The sequence below is a fragment of the Sceloporus undulatus genome, chromosome 6 (genome assembly GCF_019175285.1).
Source record: "Sceloporus undulatus isolate JIND9_A2432 ecotype Alabama chromosome 6, SceUnd_v1.1, whole genome shotgun sequence".
NCBI lineage: Eukaryota > Metazoa > Chordata > Lepidosauria > Squamata > Phrynosomatidae > Sceloporus > Sceloporus undulatus.
Window position 1 is genome coordinate 146939830 of NC_056527.1, and position 14327 is coordinate 146954156.

The 14327-nt window shown below is 42.4% G+C and overlaps 1 protein-coding gene across 3 annotated transcripts in view; it reads left to right on the top strand.

The window, feature by feature from the left end:
• The window catches only part of TCF12 (transcription factor 12), a 116854-nt gene that overhangs the window by 13869 nt on the left and 88658 nt on the right, over positions 1-14327 (top strand). For 2 of the 3 annotated variants that reach the window (XM_042471383.1, XM_042471387.1), the window contains exon 1: positions 12847-12866. Coding sequence is in view for 1 of the 3 variants with exons in the window: in XM_042471384.1 (XP_042327318.1) it covers positions 11177-11250; positions 12798-12866 (143 nt within the window). In the remaining 2 variants the exon portion in view is untranslated. Of the gene's footprint in view, positions 1-11176; positions 11251-12797; positions 12867-14327 lie in introns of those variants that run through there. The other variant, XM_042471384.1, reaches the window with a different exon arrangement.

Consider the following 14327-nt stretch of genomic DNA (forward strand, 5'->3'; position numbering starts at 1 on the left):
GAATGGATTTCTGTTGGGTAGTAATATGCAGCATCTTTCAGAATTAACCAAGTGACAGACTACAGCTAATGCCCCTCAGTCCTTTTGCACCAGTGATTCTCCTTGAACTACCTGTTGACACATCTGTATAGGCGCATGTTGCGTCAGGTAAAGCCTTGCATTACAGCATCTCTGGCATTAGAGTAGCTTTGGGTGAGGTTAACCTGGGGTTGGCCCCAGGATAAAATAAGTGAACACTGTGGATTTTTTATGACACTCTTGGGAAATGGCGCCTTGGCATAGCAGCTTATTCACCATCGACTTTGTCTCTTTTTCCTTGTAGGATCTTTGTGCTCAAATGTGTAAGGACCATGTGCATGAAAGACAATGGTTTGACAAGGAGTTATGATATAGAAGTAATGAGCTGAAAGTGTAATAACAGTTGTAACAGTTGGTACATCCTGGGAATTGTAGTTTATTGTGGCACCAGAGCTCTCTAATTTATGGCAACCCTCTCATGGGGTTTTCTTGGCAAGATTTGTTCAGAGGAGGTTTGCCATTTGCTTCCTCCTGAGGCTGAGAGTGTGTGACTTGGCCAGGGTCACCCAGTGGGTTTCCATGGCTGAATGGAGAATCGAGCTCTGGTCCAAAACACACCGTGGAAATAGTTCAGTTTGAGATTGCTTTAACTGCCCTGGCTTAGTGTTAGGAAATCCTGTGAATTTTAGTTTGTTGTGGCCCCAGAACTCTCTGACAGTGAAGGCTAAATGCCACACAGAACTACAGTTCCCAGAATTCCCTAGCATTGAGCCAGGGCAGTTAAAGCAGTCTCAAACTGGATTATTTCTGCAGTGTGTTTTGGACCAATGTGTGTGAGAAACAATTTGTTCTCAAGAAACTATGGAATATTATGGTGTTAGAACCAGTCCAAAGAGTGTCCCTCTGATCCGTGGGCTTCAGCTGAAGGTGCAAGTGGCTGCGATGGTCATGATTCTTAGGATTAGTTTACATTTGATGATTGGAGTAATTATTATTGTTTAATAATTAGTTAGCAATTTATTTATGCATAGCGGTTTTCATGAATGCCTCAGTATGCTATCCCAATCTTTAAAACAGCCTTGTCCCCATCCTCATGTTGCAGTTGGCAGGCCAAAGCTAAAGCAAGAGTGGGCTGACTGAGATGCATTTGGGTAGCTTTCCATCTCGTATGTGTGTGACCTGCTCTTTCCTGAAACGAAATGTTGATCAAGGAGTTTCCATTTTAGTATTACTACATGTCATGTTGTAAGTTGCTGACAGAGTAAAAAAAATTAATCCTCAAGTGGAAAAAAACCCCACTTGAGATTTAACTCTTGTATATATTCCTGGAGAAGCCACAAATAATATTTCAAGCAATAGGTTTATAATCTCTTGAACAAGCTATGGTTTTCTGTAGCTTTCCTTCTGAAATAAGGAATGTAAGCAAGGACTTCAGCAAGCACATACCCATATTTAACTCATTGCACATCCTCTCTTTAGGCAACATTGCTAAGTAGCAAAATGTCTTGACCACTTTTATGAGAATGGCTGAAATACTGAAGAGACCAGTGGTTATAATTCTAGGGAATGGCCTCTATTGTAATGTATTATGAAATAAGACTAATAGAAGCAGCTATCAGGTCTCTTTGGGTGATTCTTGCAGAGTGTGTGTGCTCATCTTATTCTTCTATCTCTCCTTCAAGCATTCTGTGTAGCTTCTCTGCCACACTCAGTGCTGAAGGTAAGCAGAAGAACGCCAACATCCTTTAACCTTCTGTAAAGAGAGAAGCCTCCATTTCCATTCATCTACCCACTGGTTTGGGATAGTGAGGGTGGGCTGGCCTCCCTATTGTGTATTGGCTGGCTTTTTCAATCTCAGCAAATAAAAAAAGAAGCCTCCTCCAGCTCCAGCCCTGAGTGAGGGTCCCCAGGAAGGTCCTACTTGCCAGAGCCTGGCTGCCTCTGCTTCCATCTTTGGTGGAAGCGCTTCATAGAATCATAGACTCCAAGTGTTGGAGGGGACCCCCAGGGGCCATCTAGTCCCACCCCATTCTGTCATGCAGGAAGACCCCATCCAAGCCCTCCATGTGACCAATGGCCACCCAGCCGCTGCTTAAAGACCTCCAGAAAAGAGACTCCGCCACTCTCCAAGGCAGCAGCGTATCCCACCATTAAACAGCTCTGACCATTGGGAAGTTTTTCCTAATGTTGAGGTGGAATCTCTTTTTCTGGTGCTTGCATCATTCCTCAGTATCCTAGTCTCTGAAGAAAACAAGCTTGCTCCATCCTCAATATAACTCCCCTTCAAATACTTAAACAGGGCTATCATATCACTTCTTAACCGTCTCTTCTCCAGGCTAAACATACCCAGCAGTTCCCTAAGTCTCTCCTCATAAGGCTTTATGGTTTCCAGGCATTTCACCATTTTGCTCACCCTCTACTGGACACGATTTATGATTCTCAAAAGGGCTGCCTGGCCCACCTTTTCTGTGCGCCTTGGAGGCTGGCAGCCCAAATGAGCTTGGGGTGAAGTTGTCATCTTGGGTAAAGCTCGGATCAGGGGTCAAGGGGCTCAGATATAGGACCCTTTGGGCCTGTATCTACAGCCCCTGGCCCTGGATCTAGCCTTCCCCCCATAAGACTTGTGCGCTGCTGGTGCTGCATGGCAGGAGGCATTTTGAATCTCGCCTTCAGAAGCAACTTGCTGGTTAAAAATCTTATTTTTAAATTGGCTGTAGCAGGGGCAGCAGTGTGTTTGGTTTTCTAGGGGCTCTGGACTGTTTGTTTTAGAAACAGATGTCTCTCATTGAATTGTGACTGTATTTATTGATGTCTTGATTTTCTGTTGCAAACTGATTTGAAGCGGAAATCAATGTGTAAACTGTAAATGGTCAAGATTCATATATGTAGCAGAAACATGTATGTAATTGGAGATGCATTGCATTAAAAGAGAGAGAGAGAGAGAGAGAGAGAAGCCGTCTCCTGTGTGTTTTTGTTTGTGGCAAGAGGTTGGAGAGTTATCCTCTGAATCTTGGTTAAAGTACTGTGAAATGAAACAGTAAGAAGTCTTGGGGCATGTTAAAAGCTGATAAATTTAGTATGACAGTGGGATAGGCAGGCTGCTCTAAACATAATGTCTAATCCTTTGGTGATATTTAGTAGTAGGGCTGTGGAACAGGGCTGAGGTGGTCTTTCTCTCCTTTCTGTGTAATAATGATGCTTAACTCCTATATCTGTATTGACTATCTTGATATAACTTCAGGCTTAAGCACTTTAAAAGTAATATTATGTGTGGGTTATTAATTTTTTTTGTTACTTTTCTTGGAAGACATAGGATTGTGAGCCTGTAAACTCCCCTTGCATAAGGGGATGATGCCATTAAAAAATTCTATTTGTTGCTGTCTCCATTTGCTTGCAGGGAACAACTGCACCCAAGCGTCTGGGATGATATAGAAGGACTCCATGAAACAGAATAAGCAAGTAAGATACCCCCCAATTTAGAGGCAATGGTACCAGAAGATGTAGTATGTCATCCAAGCAGACTTCTCTGGGGGATGAGGACAGAAAGTCATGTTTAAGATCAGATGCTATGGCTTGTTTTTAAATATATTTTCACCCCTGTCTAGGAAAAAGTTGTTCAGGATACACTTAAAACCAAAAAGCCAGCATAAAACCCTCACAAGTGCCATGAAACCAGTTTTATGTTATTTCCCCCTTCTTCCACTCCTTGGCTTCATAGCCAGCTGCTTCTGAACCTGGATGGACTTTGTCAGGGTACATGTGGGCAGCACTTCCAGGAGACTCCAAAGCTTTAATGGGCTACTCAAAACCCCTTGCATAAAACTAAGCAGCTCTTTGGAACCTGGCCAGCGTAAATGCTTTGTTTTGCGCTTCTGCTTTAGAGCTAGCAAAAAGGCAACAGGGCTTACATGGACACTTAGTGCTCTGCTGCTAGATATTTGTGCAAATCATGCTGGCCTTTCCGGAAGCTGGGCCCGTAGGAGGTGTAAGTTTCATAATAGAAACCGCTCCTGCTTTATATGATTGCCTTGATTTTATCTTTTGCTTGGTAAAGGTTTCTTTGGTATATAATATAGAATATATGTTCGCTCTACTCAGGTCTTGTTGGAATATTAAGGCAGGGTTTGAGACTTGGGATAAGCTTACAGCCTTCATTGTACTAGGACTGTGTGTGTGCAGTTTAGATTTGTGACTTGACAAGATCTACATAATTCTGTTCTGCATTAACTTTGCTCTTTGCTATGCTTCAGGATTCTTTTCTTAAAATATTTATTTTATCTATATCTCTCCTTTCTCCTGGAACCTATGTGTCCAGTGAAGTGGAATGATTCAGTGTCTTAAGTTGCAGGTTAATATATTTGTGATACAGATTCTAGAGTAAATATAACACTTACTAGGAGAAGGCTGGGGTTTCTTGCTGGTATGATTAGAATGTGATCCATTGTTTTGCTCACTTAGTGGCCGGCCAGATGTCTGTGGGAAGCTAATGTCCAAGAGGTGAGTGGAGCTGCGTCCTTCCTCTTGCGTTCCCCTGCAACAAATGCAGCCACGTAGACTGCCACTGACCAACTCCAGGGAAGAGCGGTTTGTTGTCATTGTCAGCCTAGATTGCTAATTGTGGTCCAGTCGGTGAGCAAGTTTTGCTTATTCAGTCGCTCAGGCAGATTAAGGTGGCAGCAGCTAGGAGGAGCAGGGCCTTTAGTGTGGTTGCCTCCGACATCTGGAACAACCAGCCCAAGGAAGGAAGGCTCTTTTGAGTCTCCACAAAGGGGGGAAATCTGCTAAAATTTCACATGGAATTTTATTGTGTGGTTTACTGTGTCAGCAGAAGCAGCAAGGGTGAAGGAGTTTGCAGGGGGGCAACTGTAGCTTACCATTGTGTCCTACTGTCTCAGAGGCTCTCTCTGCTCCTCAACCTCTGTTCAGGTGTGGTGCTTCCAGGTGTCTAGATATCAGCGGCAGCCAGGATCAGAAAGGGCTGCATTTTATGTGCCTGTCACTTCCATCCATGGACCACTTTGGGGGCGGGAGATTTCCTTAGTGCATTGTCCACTTTATTGCTTTGGCTAAGCAAATGGATGTGCATTCAGCGTGACATGTTTCACATACCTAGAATCTGACTGTCATGTTTTACATGAATTTATGCAAACTGCACTTAGGGTTTTTTATGACTTTGTCAGCTTGCGTCACGTACTACACTTTTGTTTGTTTTTAAAATTTGGCATGTGAATTTACCATGCTGGACTACTCCTTCTCAATCTCCATCTCTCCCTTCCTCTCTCTTCTTAGATCCCAACATCGTCAGACATAATGAACATAAAAAGCTGTCCTGGGCGATGCTACAGTCTTGTCCAGCCAAGTATTCTTTTCCTCCAGTTTGCCAAGAGGATGCCTATGCTATCTTAGAGCATCCTTTCCTCACGTGATTCCCTCTCTGCCTTTTGGCCTATGCCTCCCATGCGCCTAGAGAGCACGGTCCATGTTGAAGCATTATGGAAGCTGTAATCTCTGTTTTTCGGAGGACAGCAGGCTAGGAACGGCTGTCCTAGTGCAAGCCTTTTGTCTCTCCTGTAGCAACAGATTAAATACTTTCATAGAACATGTTTAACATTAGGATGATTGGCAGTAATTTAAGTTAATAAAAAATGTCTGAATGTAAATACTGTGGCTAGTGTTATGAGTTTTTCATTTTGGCTACTGCCTTTCGGATTTGCCAGACTGATAAGATCTCTGGCAAGAGAGTGTCTGAAATGTGTTTCAGGCGTTTCAGCTAGAGATGCAAGCAAACATTTTCCAAGATGAGAGATTATGATGTAGGTGGCTCAGAAGGCAAGTGAAAGTTCAAACCCTTCTAATTCTCTGGGCTGGAAAATGCTTTTCTGAGCCAGAGAGGCATTTTAAGCCCTACCTCTTGCCCCCACTCTCTGTTTATCTTTTCACACTGGCAAGGAAGCAAAAGGACACTTCTCCGTGTGCCTTCTCTGGCATTTAGCACACAGCTTTGGCTGGGAATTGGATTGGGAGTGCAGGAGAGAGACTGCCATTTTCCTGGTGCAGCCATCACATTGGACTGAAGAAGGGCAGGAGGGAAGAGTTGCTCCCAAAGTCAGAAGCAGGCCCCATATATATGTAGAAAGGAGGCGTGAGAGAAGGAGCATCAGTGGATTTTCTGAGCAGGTTGTCGTAGGGTTGCCATAATTGTCCACTATTACCAGGGACAAAATGTGGAACAAATTCTAGACCAAACTGTAGGACAACTGCAGGACAAAACTCTGCCCAAAATGTAGGACATTTAAGAAAAAAGGAGGACCTTCAATGTCCTACATTTTGGGCTGAGTTTTGTCCTGCAGTTGTCCTACAGTTTGGTCTCGAATTTGTCCTACATTTTGACTCTGGTAATAGTGGACAATTATGGCAAGTTGTTCCCTTGCTGATATCAGAGGACAACAGGCTCAGAACTGGGTGGAATGAATGCAGACAGTTTTCAGCACGGAGGAATAGTTTTTCTTTGGGTGGAAGGTGTGCCTTTTGCCAGCTGCATCTCTCTGGTTCCTATTAGTCTGCCTACGCCTGTTACATCATTTTAACTTCAACTCAACTGGTTGCCTTTCTCCAGAGAGCTAACTGGCTGGGATATGGGGAAATCTGATGTGGAATTCCAGGGACTGGGGGCTTTTTCAGGGTAAGTTAAACACTGTTGGGGAATTCTGAGCCCAGGGGTATTGGAGGAACACTTTGCAGGAACAGTTCTATTGCATTACTGTGTAGTGGAGAGGACTCCATTGTGAACTGTCAGGTTATGATAATGTTTTTAAAAAGGAGAAGGAACACAACATTCTTAGAAGTTACTTAGGAGTGTTGTTATCAGATTTAGATTTCTTGCATGGCAAGGGGTTGGACTGGATGGCCCAATCCGGCGGTCTGTAACGCGCCTATGATTCTATGATTTGCAAAACAGAATGCATGTACTGCTTTGGAGGAAAGTGATGGAATTGTTCAGGCAATGCATATAAAGTATTGTACTCCAGGTTAGGAATGATGATGACCCCCCCCACACACACACATACATAGCTGTTATTCATGGTGACATTTTTTTAAAAAGTGGGTTTGGGCAGTAATTCTTTTGTGAAACTTTGGAAGGTCTTTCCTAGAGAGGTGCAGGGAACATAAAATGGACATTAGGCCATGGTCTCTCCAAATCCAAGAAAACATGCAGGAAGAGCAGCTTCCTGAGTGATCCTGTCTGTGTTTGCAGTTGAACTGAGCCTCCAAAGGAGAAAGATTAAGGATTTTGATGCTTGCTGATCAGCTGGAACCTGATATCATTGTGAAGGAGGAATTGGAACAGGCCCTGCTGTTTCATTGGCTGTTGGGACCAGTAGTAGTGATTGTTAGTTGCTTCCCTTCCTCTGGATGATGGCAAGCCCAGCATTTCAGAAAACACTTTACCTGCACTCATGGCCAAAGCTAACATTTCGCACTGGAAAGCCTTATGTTTAGCATTTGTCGTATTTTAATAAGGTTTGTATAACATCTTTCAAATATGATGCATGAACTGATAGCCATCATTTCTTGCTTTGAGTACTATGGTATAGTTGTAAATGAAATGAAGCAGTTGGCATTGAAATTCTCAAGCTAGACATGAATTGTGCAGGATGGTTTTATTCCTATTAACTTACAGTACTTCACTGTCTGGTTGCTTATAAACGTAAGTCATATTTTGGGGGTGGGAAATCCAGAGCTTCCCATTCTGTTTGTCAAATCTGAGTAAACATTGAATTATTGACCCCACTTTACTTCCACATATGAGCGATGCTGACTTGTGCGGAAGTCTGGGTTTTCTTCCGCTGTGAGGTGCCAGCCACTTTCAGAAGCAAGCCCAGGTGGCTGTTTGGGCGTTTTAACGGGGCTCTCCTTCAGGTGCAGCCTTTTTGGTGGCCACATTTTACAGGTGACTCTTTTGCCATTTCATCTCCTAGCCTAATTGTGCCTTAGCAAAAGTCTGCACCTAGATTTTGCTAGATCCTTGGCTTTTGTAATGAAACACACTCCCCCAGTGCACTGGTCAAGCAAAGGTCTTTTTGTTTTGTGCTTGCTGTGTGATCACGACATTATTTCTCCCCTTGTCTGAGCAAGAAAAGAGTGTGATATGCCAAGAGATTACTTCTGTCTTTGTCAGTGCCAGCCACCACACTTCCTAAATTCCATGTACAATAAAATTACTACATCACTGTTGGCCATAAAATGCGACAAATTTGTAGAGCTTTTTGGTGCTGGAAAGTGTGTTAGAAAATCACACCCTTCCACCACCTTCCACCACCATTTTGCAGTTGCACAGTAGAATTCCAGTGCTTTTGTAAATTGTGGCATTATATTATAATTGTGAATTAACTATGGATGAAATTTCTTATTAACTATGAATGGGGTTTCTTCCAGATTTCCCCTTCTGACCTCATCATCTGTCTGCTTTCTTTTTAGGCCAGTCTTGTTCACATTAGCCTCATTTTTTTTTACTTGATATAGGCTCCTAACTAATTCAAGAACCAATAGTTCTGCATCTAAACCAGTTTATAGAAAAGTTAAAAATACTTGCTTAGATTAATTGTTAAAATTAGGCTCCTTAGGGAGGGACTGGGAGTCAAGCAAATGAACCTGATTTTTAAAAAGAAAAAGAGGAAACAAGATAAGCATGGATTCAGAAAATTGCTGTCTGCCTAGAGGTTTCTTTCATGTAAATTGATGCAAGTTGCTAATATGTGAGACAAAATTTAGAACAGCATGCTTGTGGAAGGAAAATTAGAGCACTTTTACAAAGTAATGTTTCCCCCCCTTGTAGAATTCCTTGAGAGTTTGGAGCTATTGATTGGCAGCATATACATCGGTTCCCAAAGGTCTTTTGGCAGAAGGTGGGGATTATTAATAGCAGTCTCAGAGCTGGGACTGTTTTACCTGTGAAGGATTTGGAGGCCGGCTGGACAGTAGGTGAGCTTGGGAAATTTTCCAATCGATTCAGAATGGAGAAATCTCCTTTGGTTTGAAACAATGGGACTAGGTGGGTTTAATACTCACAGAAAGTGCCAGAGGAGAGTCAGTGTAAATAAGCATAAAACGACTTGCGTTGGGAGAAAAAGGCCTCTCTTCACATGTATGTTCATGTCTTCTAAGTTGTACTTGACTATTCATAAAAAGGATCGTAGGGCGAACATGAATGTGCTGCGGGCGCAATGAGGGCAAATTCAAAGCTGAAGAAAAATAAAACTTCAGCTATGATAATGTCACTGTAAAAATATTGAGCTCCAGATATGGAATACTGTGTACAGTTGTGGTTGCTCAGTTTGGAGAAGTAAAGAAATGAGTACCTAGAATGATGTTGAGATTGAAGAATGAGAAGATAATTTCTTCCAAGAGAAGGCTTTGAGAAGGGTTTTTTGCTTGTGGGGACGGGGGAGGATGGACTGTGTTATGGGGAAAGTGTGGACAGATTTTGTTTCTTGAAGTCACCCAATGAAACGGATTTGGCAGTAGGTCAGGGAAAGGGAAGAGTACAACATTACACTGGACACAATTCACTTTTTACATTTACTACTGCGTGGTGCAGTGGTTTAGGTGTTGGACTAGACTCTGGAGACCAGGGTTCAAATCCCTGCTTGGCCATGAAAACCCACTAGGTGACCTTGGGCAAGTCACACTCTCTCAGTTTCTGTGAACCCCCCTCTGAACAACTCTTGCCATTAAAACCCCATGATAGAGTTGCGTCGGTGGCATACAACTTGAACGCACACAACAGCAGCATCTTAGCCTAGCTTTTGGGCTGATGTTACGTAAATTTAGAATTTTTTTTTACTTTGTGTTTGAGTCATTTCACTTCAGGAGTTCTGTTGTCATATAAGACAATTTAGTTGTGTCACATTGGTCTAAATGAAATACAGTAATATAGTTCAGTATTAAAACATCAATGCGCAGTGCTGTCATCTCATGCAGTCTTTGTGATGCTGGTATTCTCAGTCCAGTTTTCAAGAGGGTGAAGGAAGTGGGGGAGTATATGAAAATATACCCATTAGTGGGGGGGGGGGACCAAAAACTCTTCCAAAACCATATGCCTTCAGTGCAATCTCTTCCTGACATCTCTCAACAAAATGTAATAACTATTAGATAAGAAGATCGCATTATTTCAGAAGTGGAGAAAATGGATTAGGTGATAGGCTGATCCTAACAAGGTTTACTGGCTAGGTGTGAATGGCTTTCTGGTCTGAGAATGGATTTTTTGTATGGTTTGTTCATGAATTACCTGGAGATGGCAGAAGATTCGAGTGGGGAAGCTCACACATCAAGGCAAATTGTTTAAGACAGTTATATCACCTGAAGAACCTCTCGAAACTGGGCAAAAATATAACAGATTGGTCTGGACTATAACAGCGCTATGGGTGTAATAACCCAGAATAGGGCAGGGGGACAATTCAACAGTAATAGAAGAAATGGCTGTTACTGTGTGTGTTGTGTTGGACAAAGCAGCAATATTAGAAGAATGATACCTATATGAATCTGACATGTCCATGTTGACAAAATTCTATGAGGTTCTGTTTCTGCCATGTTAAAATAGATAAGAGAACTAGAGAACTTTTCCTAAGCACAGTTAAAATGATCACATATCCTTTTGCGAAAGATCCATGGAGCAGAAGGCAGAACCAGAAGAAACATCAGAAATTCACAAAACCATAAAAAACTAGAAGAAGGCGCTTGATTTAGTCATTTAAAAAGCAAGAGCTCAGAAGCATCCCCTGAAATGTTAGGAAGCAGACAAATGGGATGTTTGTCATATGTACATGCAAAACATAGGTTTCTGGGATATGTCCTAGCATGAATAGTTTTGAAGAAGGATTGGATAAATATATGTCCCCCACACCCCTGAAAATGTCCCTCAGCCATGTTGGACAGAGTTTGAACCTTGCTAAGAAGGAATATATGTTCTGATCACCAAATGTGTGTGGCCCAACCAGGTGGGAGTTTGGATCATGTCCTATAAGCCTGGGGCAGCTCTGTGTTGGCTTTTCAAAGGGAATACTGGTGGTTTTTTCCTGCCTGACCTGATTTGTGCTTTGACTTTTCCCAATTTTTGTATTTTATTTATAAAGTCTGCATTCTTTCTTTCTGGGCCTAGGTATGGAAGAACGAACAGGTGCCGTATCTTGGGGAGCAAGTGGCCAGTCAAGTCCTGCATACGAACCTACAAGGGTAAGTGTGCAACTGGACCACTGTTAATGAACAGCAGCTGTGGGAAAGAGCAACAAAATACTATGGAGCGTTGCTGGATATCCATGTTAACAGAGGGTTGTGCTCGATGTGTGGCACCTTAAGCCAGTCTTACCAACAACCCAAGAGATGTTTGTCTAAACTACCTTCCTGCATATATCTGTGGTGGAGGTGAACTGAGAAATAACTTTCCCAAAATGAATTGCTAACATTTTAAAAAAAGAAGTCAGCAGCAGGGACTGGGATTGCAACACTGGCTGGGGGGGGGGATTATTAACTCTTTCTGCTCACCTAGTTTTCCTGGTTACGATCTTCTCATTAAATGGTTCGTTTCATGTGAAAAGACATATGGATGTCTTTGCCTGCTAGCAAGACTTCTAGGTATTAATATTTTAAGAATTTGGAAGGCCCTGAGAGCAGCTGTCCCTGACAGTTTGCTTATTTTAGGTGTAATACAATAGTAATATGATTTCTTTTTCATCAGTAATACAGTAAGCATAGTTAAAATATTTTTTAAATTTAATTAGTCTGGTGAATATTGAACAGTGAAGAAGGTCCTGGATAGGGAAAGGGGTTTCACTCTTTAATTTGCTTTAGTGTGAGCCTGTAGACTCAGCTACCTCAAAATGAAATGGAAAGTGTACTTCTTCAGTAAGATGAAGCCGTGAAAGAGGCTGTGACTCCTTCTGCAGAGAACTCTATATTAGACAGGAACTACCAAGGCAGGATGGTACTCCATGCCTTATTCATTCCAAGGGAAGCCCACTGCATTTGGGACACCTCAGATTGGATTGTTAGCCCCTATCCCTCCCTGAGAGTGCTCAGTGCGTTTAATGTCTCCATCATGCTTAAAGGTTGACACATGCACACACACTTACTTTTCTGGGATCTCTACACACACAGGGCTCTTCTGGTCCAATTTCAAATGAGTGTTGTGAATTTTGTGCTCTGTCTAAATACTGCTGTTCTGGGAAAGAATGACTGTACCAGAGTTGTACCCTGATGGCACTATATAAGTGCTGGAGGGTTGTACTCTATGGAAAGCACAACATCCTTGTTTTCAGAAGGTTTAAGTTAAGCTTTTAGAGAATAAGGAGGCATCTTGTGCTCCCTGTTTGCTACCTGAATTTGAGGGTATTCATTACAATTTGCTCAACTGGAAGATTGCAAGGTCCAGGGAACTATGACAATGAGATGGAAGGCAGTAGAGCTGATAGTTACAGAGGTGCACCCTGTTGTTGATTCTCAAGTGCAGCCGAGCCACACAGCCATTGGTGCCCCAGCCTCCGTGAATTTATCCAGGCCCCTATCAAAGCTGTCACAGAGGCTATCAGTTCATCTTGTGACGGTGACTCCCATGTACTGTGTTGTAAAAATGTTGCCTTTTGTCTGTTCTGGATCTACCACCATTCAGCTTCAGTATATGATGATGAAACCTAATTTTAAAGTGAGGTACATTATTTATTATTTTTTGAATAGCAAGTGTTTTGATTTGTTCCTAACCTTTTAAAATATTTTTTTGCTTACAGGAAAATGGTAGCTTCCTTGGAAAAAGCTCAGAACTCACAACAGCTCTTGAAAAGTTGAAACATGAGGAGGTAGGATTTGTTTTTTATTCATAATTGTCAGCTTGCGTGCGCGCACACGCACTTTAAAATGTGAGACATCAGCAGTTTCCTTTTCTGTGTAAGCTACCAAGAGATGCTTAAATACTCTAAGGGCACCACCTCCCATCTGATCTTGAAAGCTAAGCCGGGTCAGACCTAGTTAGTACTTGGATGGGAGATTGCAAAGGAATATCAGGTGCTGCAGGCAAAACCATTTGTGAGTATCCCTTGCCCAAGAAAACTGTATTAAATTCTTGGGGTCACCATACTTTGACAGGCAACTTGAAGGCATGTACATACACTCTCGCTTTCACACACAGAGGCAACCAAATGAATCAGTTGGCGCAAGGGGGTAGGATGGGATGCCATAGAGTTCCAGTGATAGAAAATTCTACAGATGGGTTGTAAAACAACAAAATGTCAAAAACCCAAAGGATGTGTATGAATACTTCTGCAAGGCATGGTGGGGAGGGCATTTCACAACTGGCATGTTCCTCTGGAAAGGACATTTCCTTTGTAGTCATGGGTTCTCTGCATCTCACTTGATAGGAACAGTTGAAAAAGGAGTTCTGATTAAACTCTTGGGATGGGGGAGGTACATTTTGGTAGGAGATGGTCCTTCAAGTAACATTGTCCCAGGTAATGGAGTTAGAGGCCAGAAACAGCATATTGTGTTGGTTTTGGAAGTGAATGAAGAACTTGGTCTTAGAAAAGCGGTATACAAATAAAATTTTACTTACTTACTTACTTTTGAAGGTTACAACTGTGCGGCAGGCTTGTAATGTTTAGCCACTGTTAGCAGTTTCTTGGGCCATATCATAAGACGATACTAGGAAAGCTGGAGGGTGGAAGACTCCACTCCAGGTGGTTAGGCTCAATCAAAGAGACCACAGGCCTGGGCCTGGAGGACCTGAGCAGAGCAGTCGAGGACAAGAGGGCTTGGAGAGGTCTCATCCACAGGATCTACATGAGTTGAGATTGACACAAGGGCAGTTAACAACAAGCAGTCTCTCGGCCATGACCTGGAAAATCTCAAGTTTCCTGGGAAATTTTCTTCTTTTATTATAATTTTATATTTATTTTATTATGTAACAAATGCAACAACAGATCAAGCTATTAATAATACGATGCCCTTAAAATCAATATAAACCTTTCACTTGATTCTCGTCATCAATGTGCTTATCATTTGTAAAGGCAGCCCTGTGCCCAACACAATGCAGTCATCTAGGAGGTTACCAGGGCACAGACAACTGCAGCAGCCGGCTTTCTCTCCGGCAAGACTTGGGCTGCGGGTAATAGCTAGTTTCTTGGCTGTGATTCTTTGTTTTTTTGCTGCCTTAGCACAATGGATAAGGCTAATTTTAATGCTGCATTTCCCCTGTACTAGCATATTGTTGTAAACCAAGCTGACAGAATAGCAGAGGAGCATTCTTGAGTAAAGCATAAACAGAA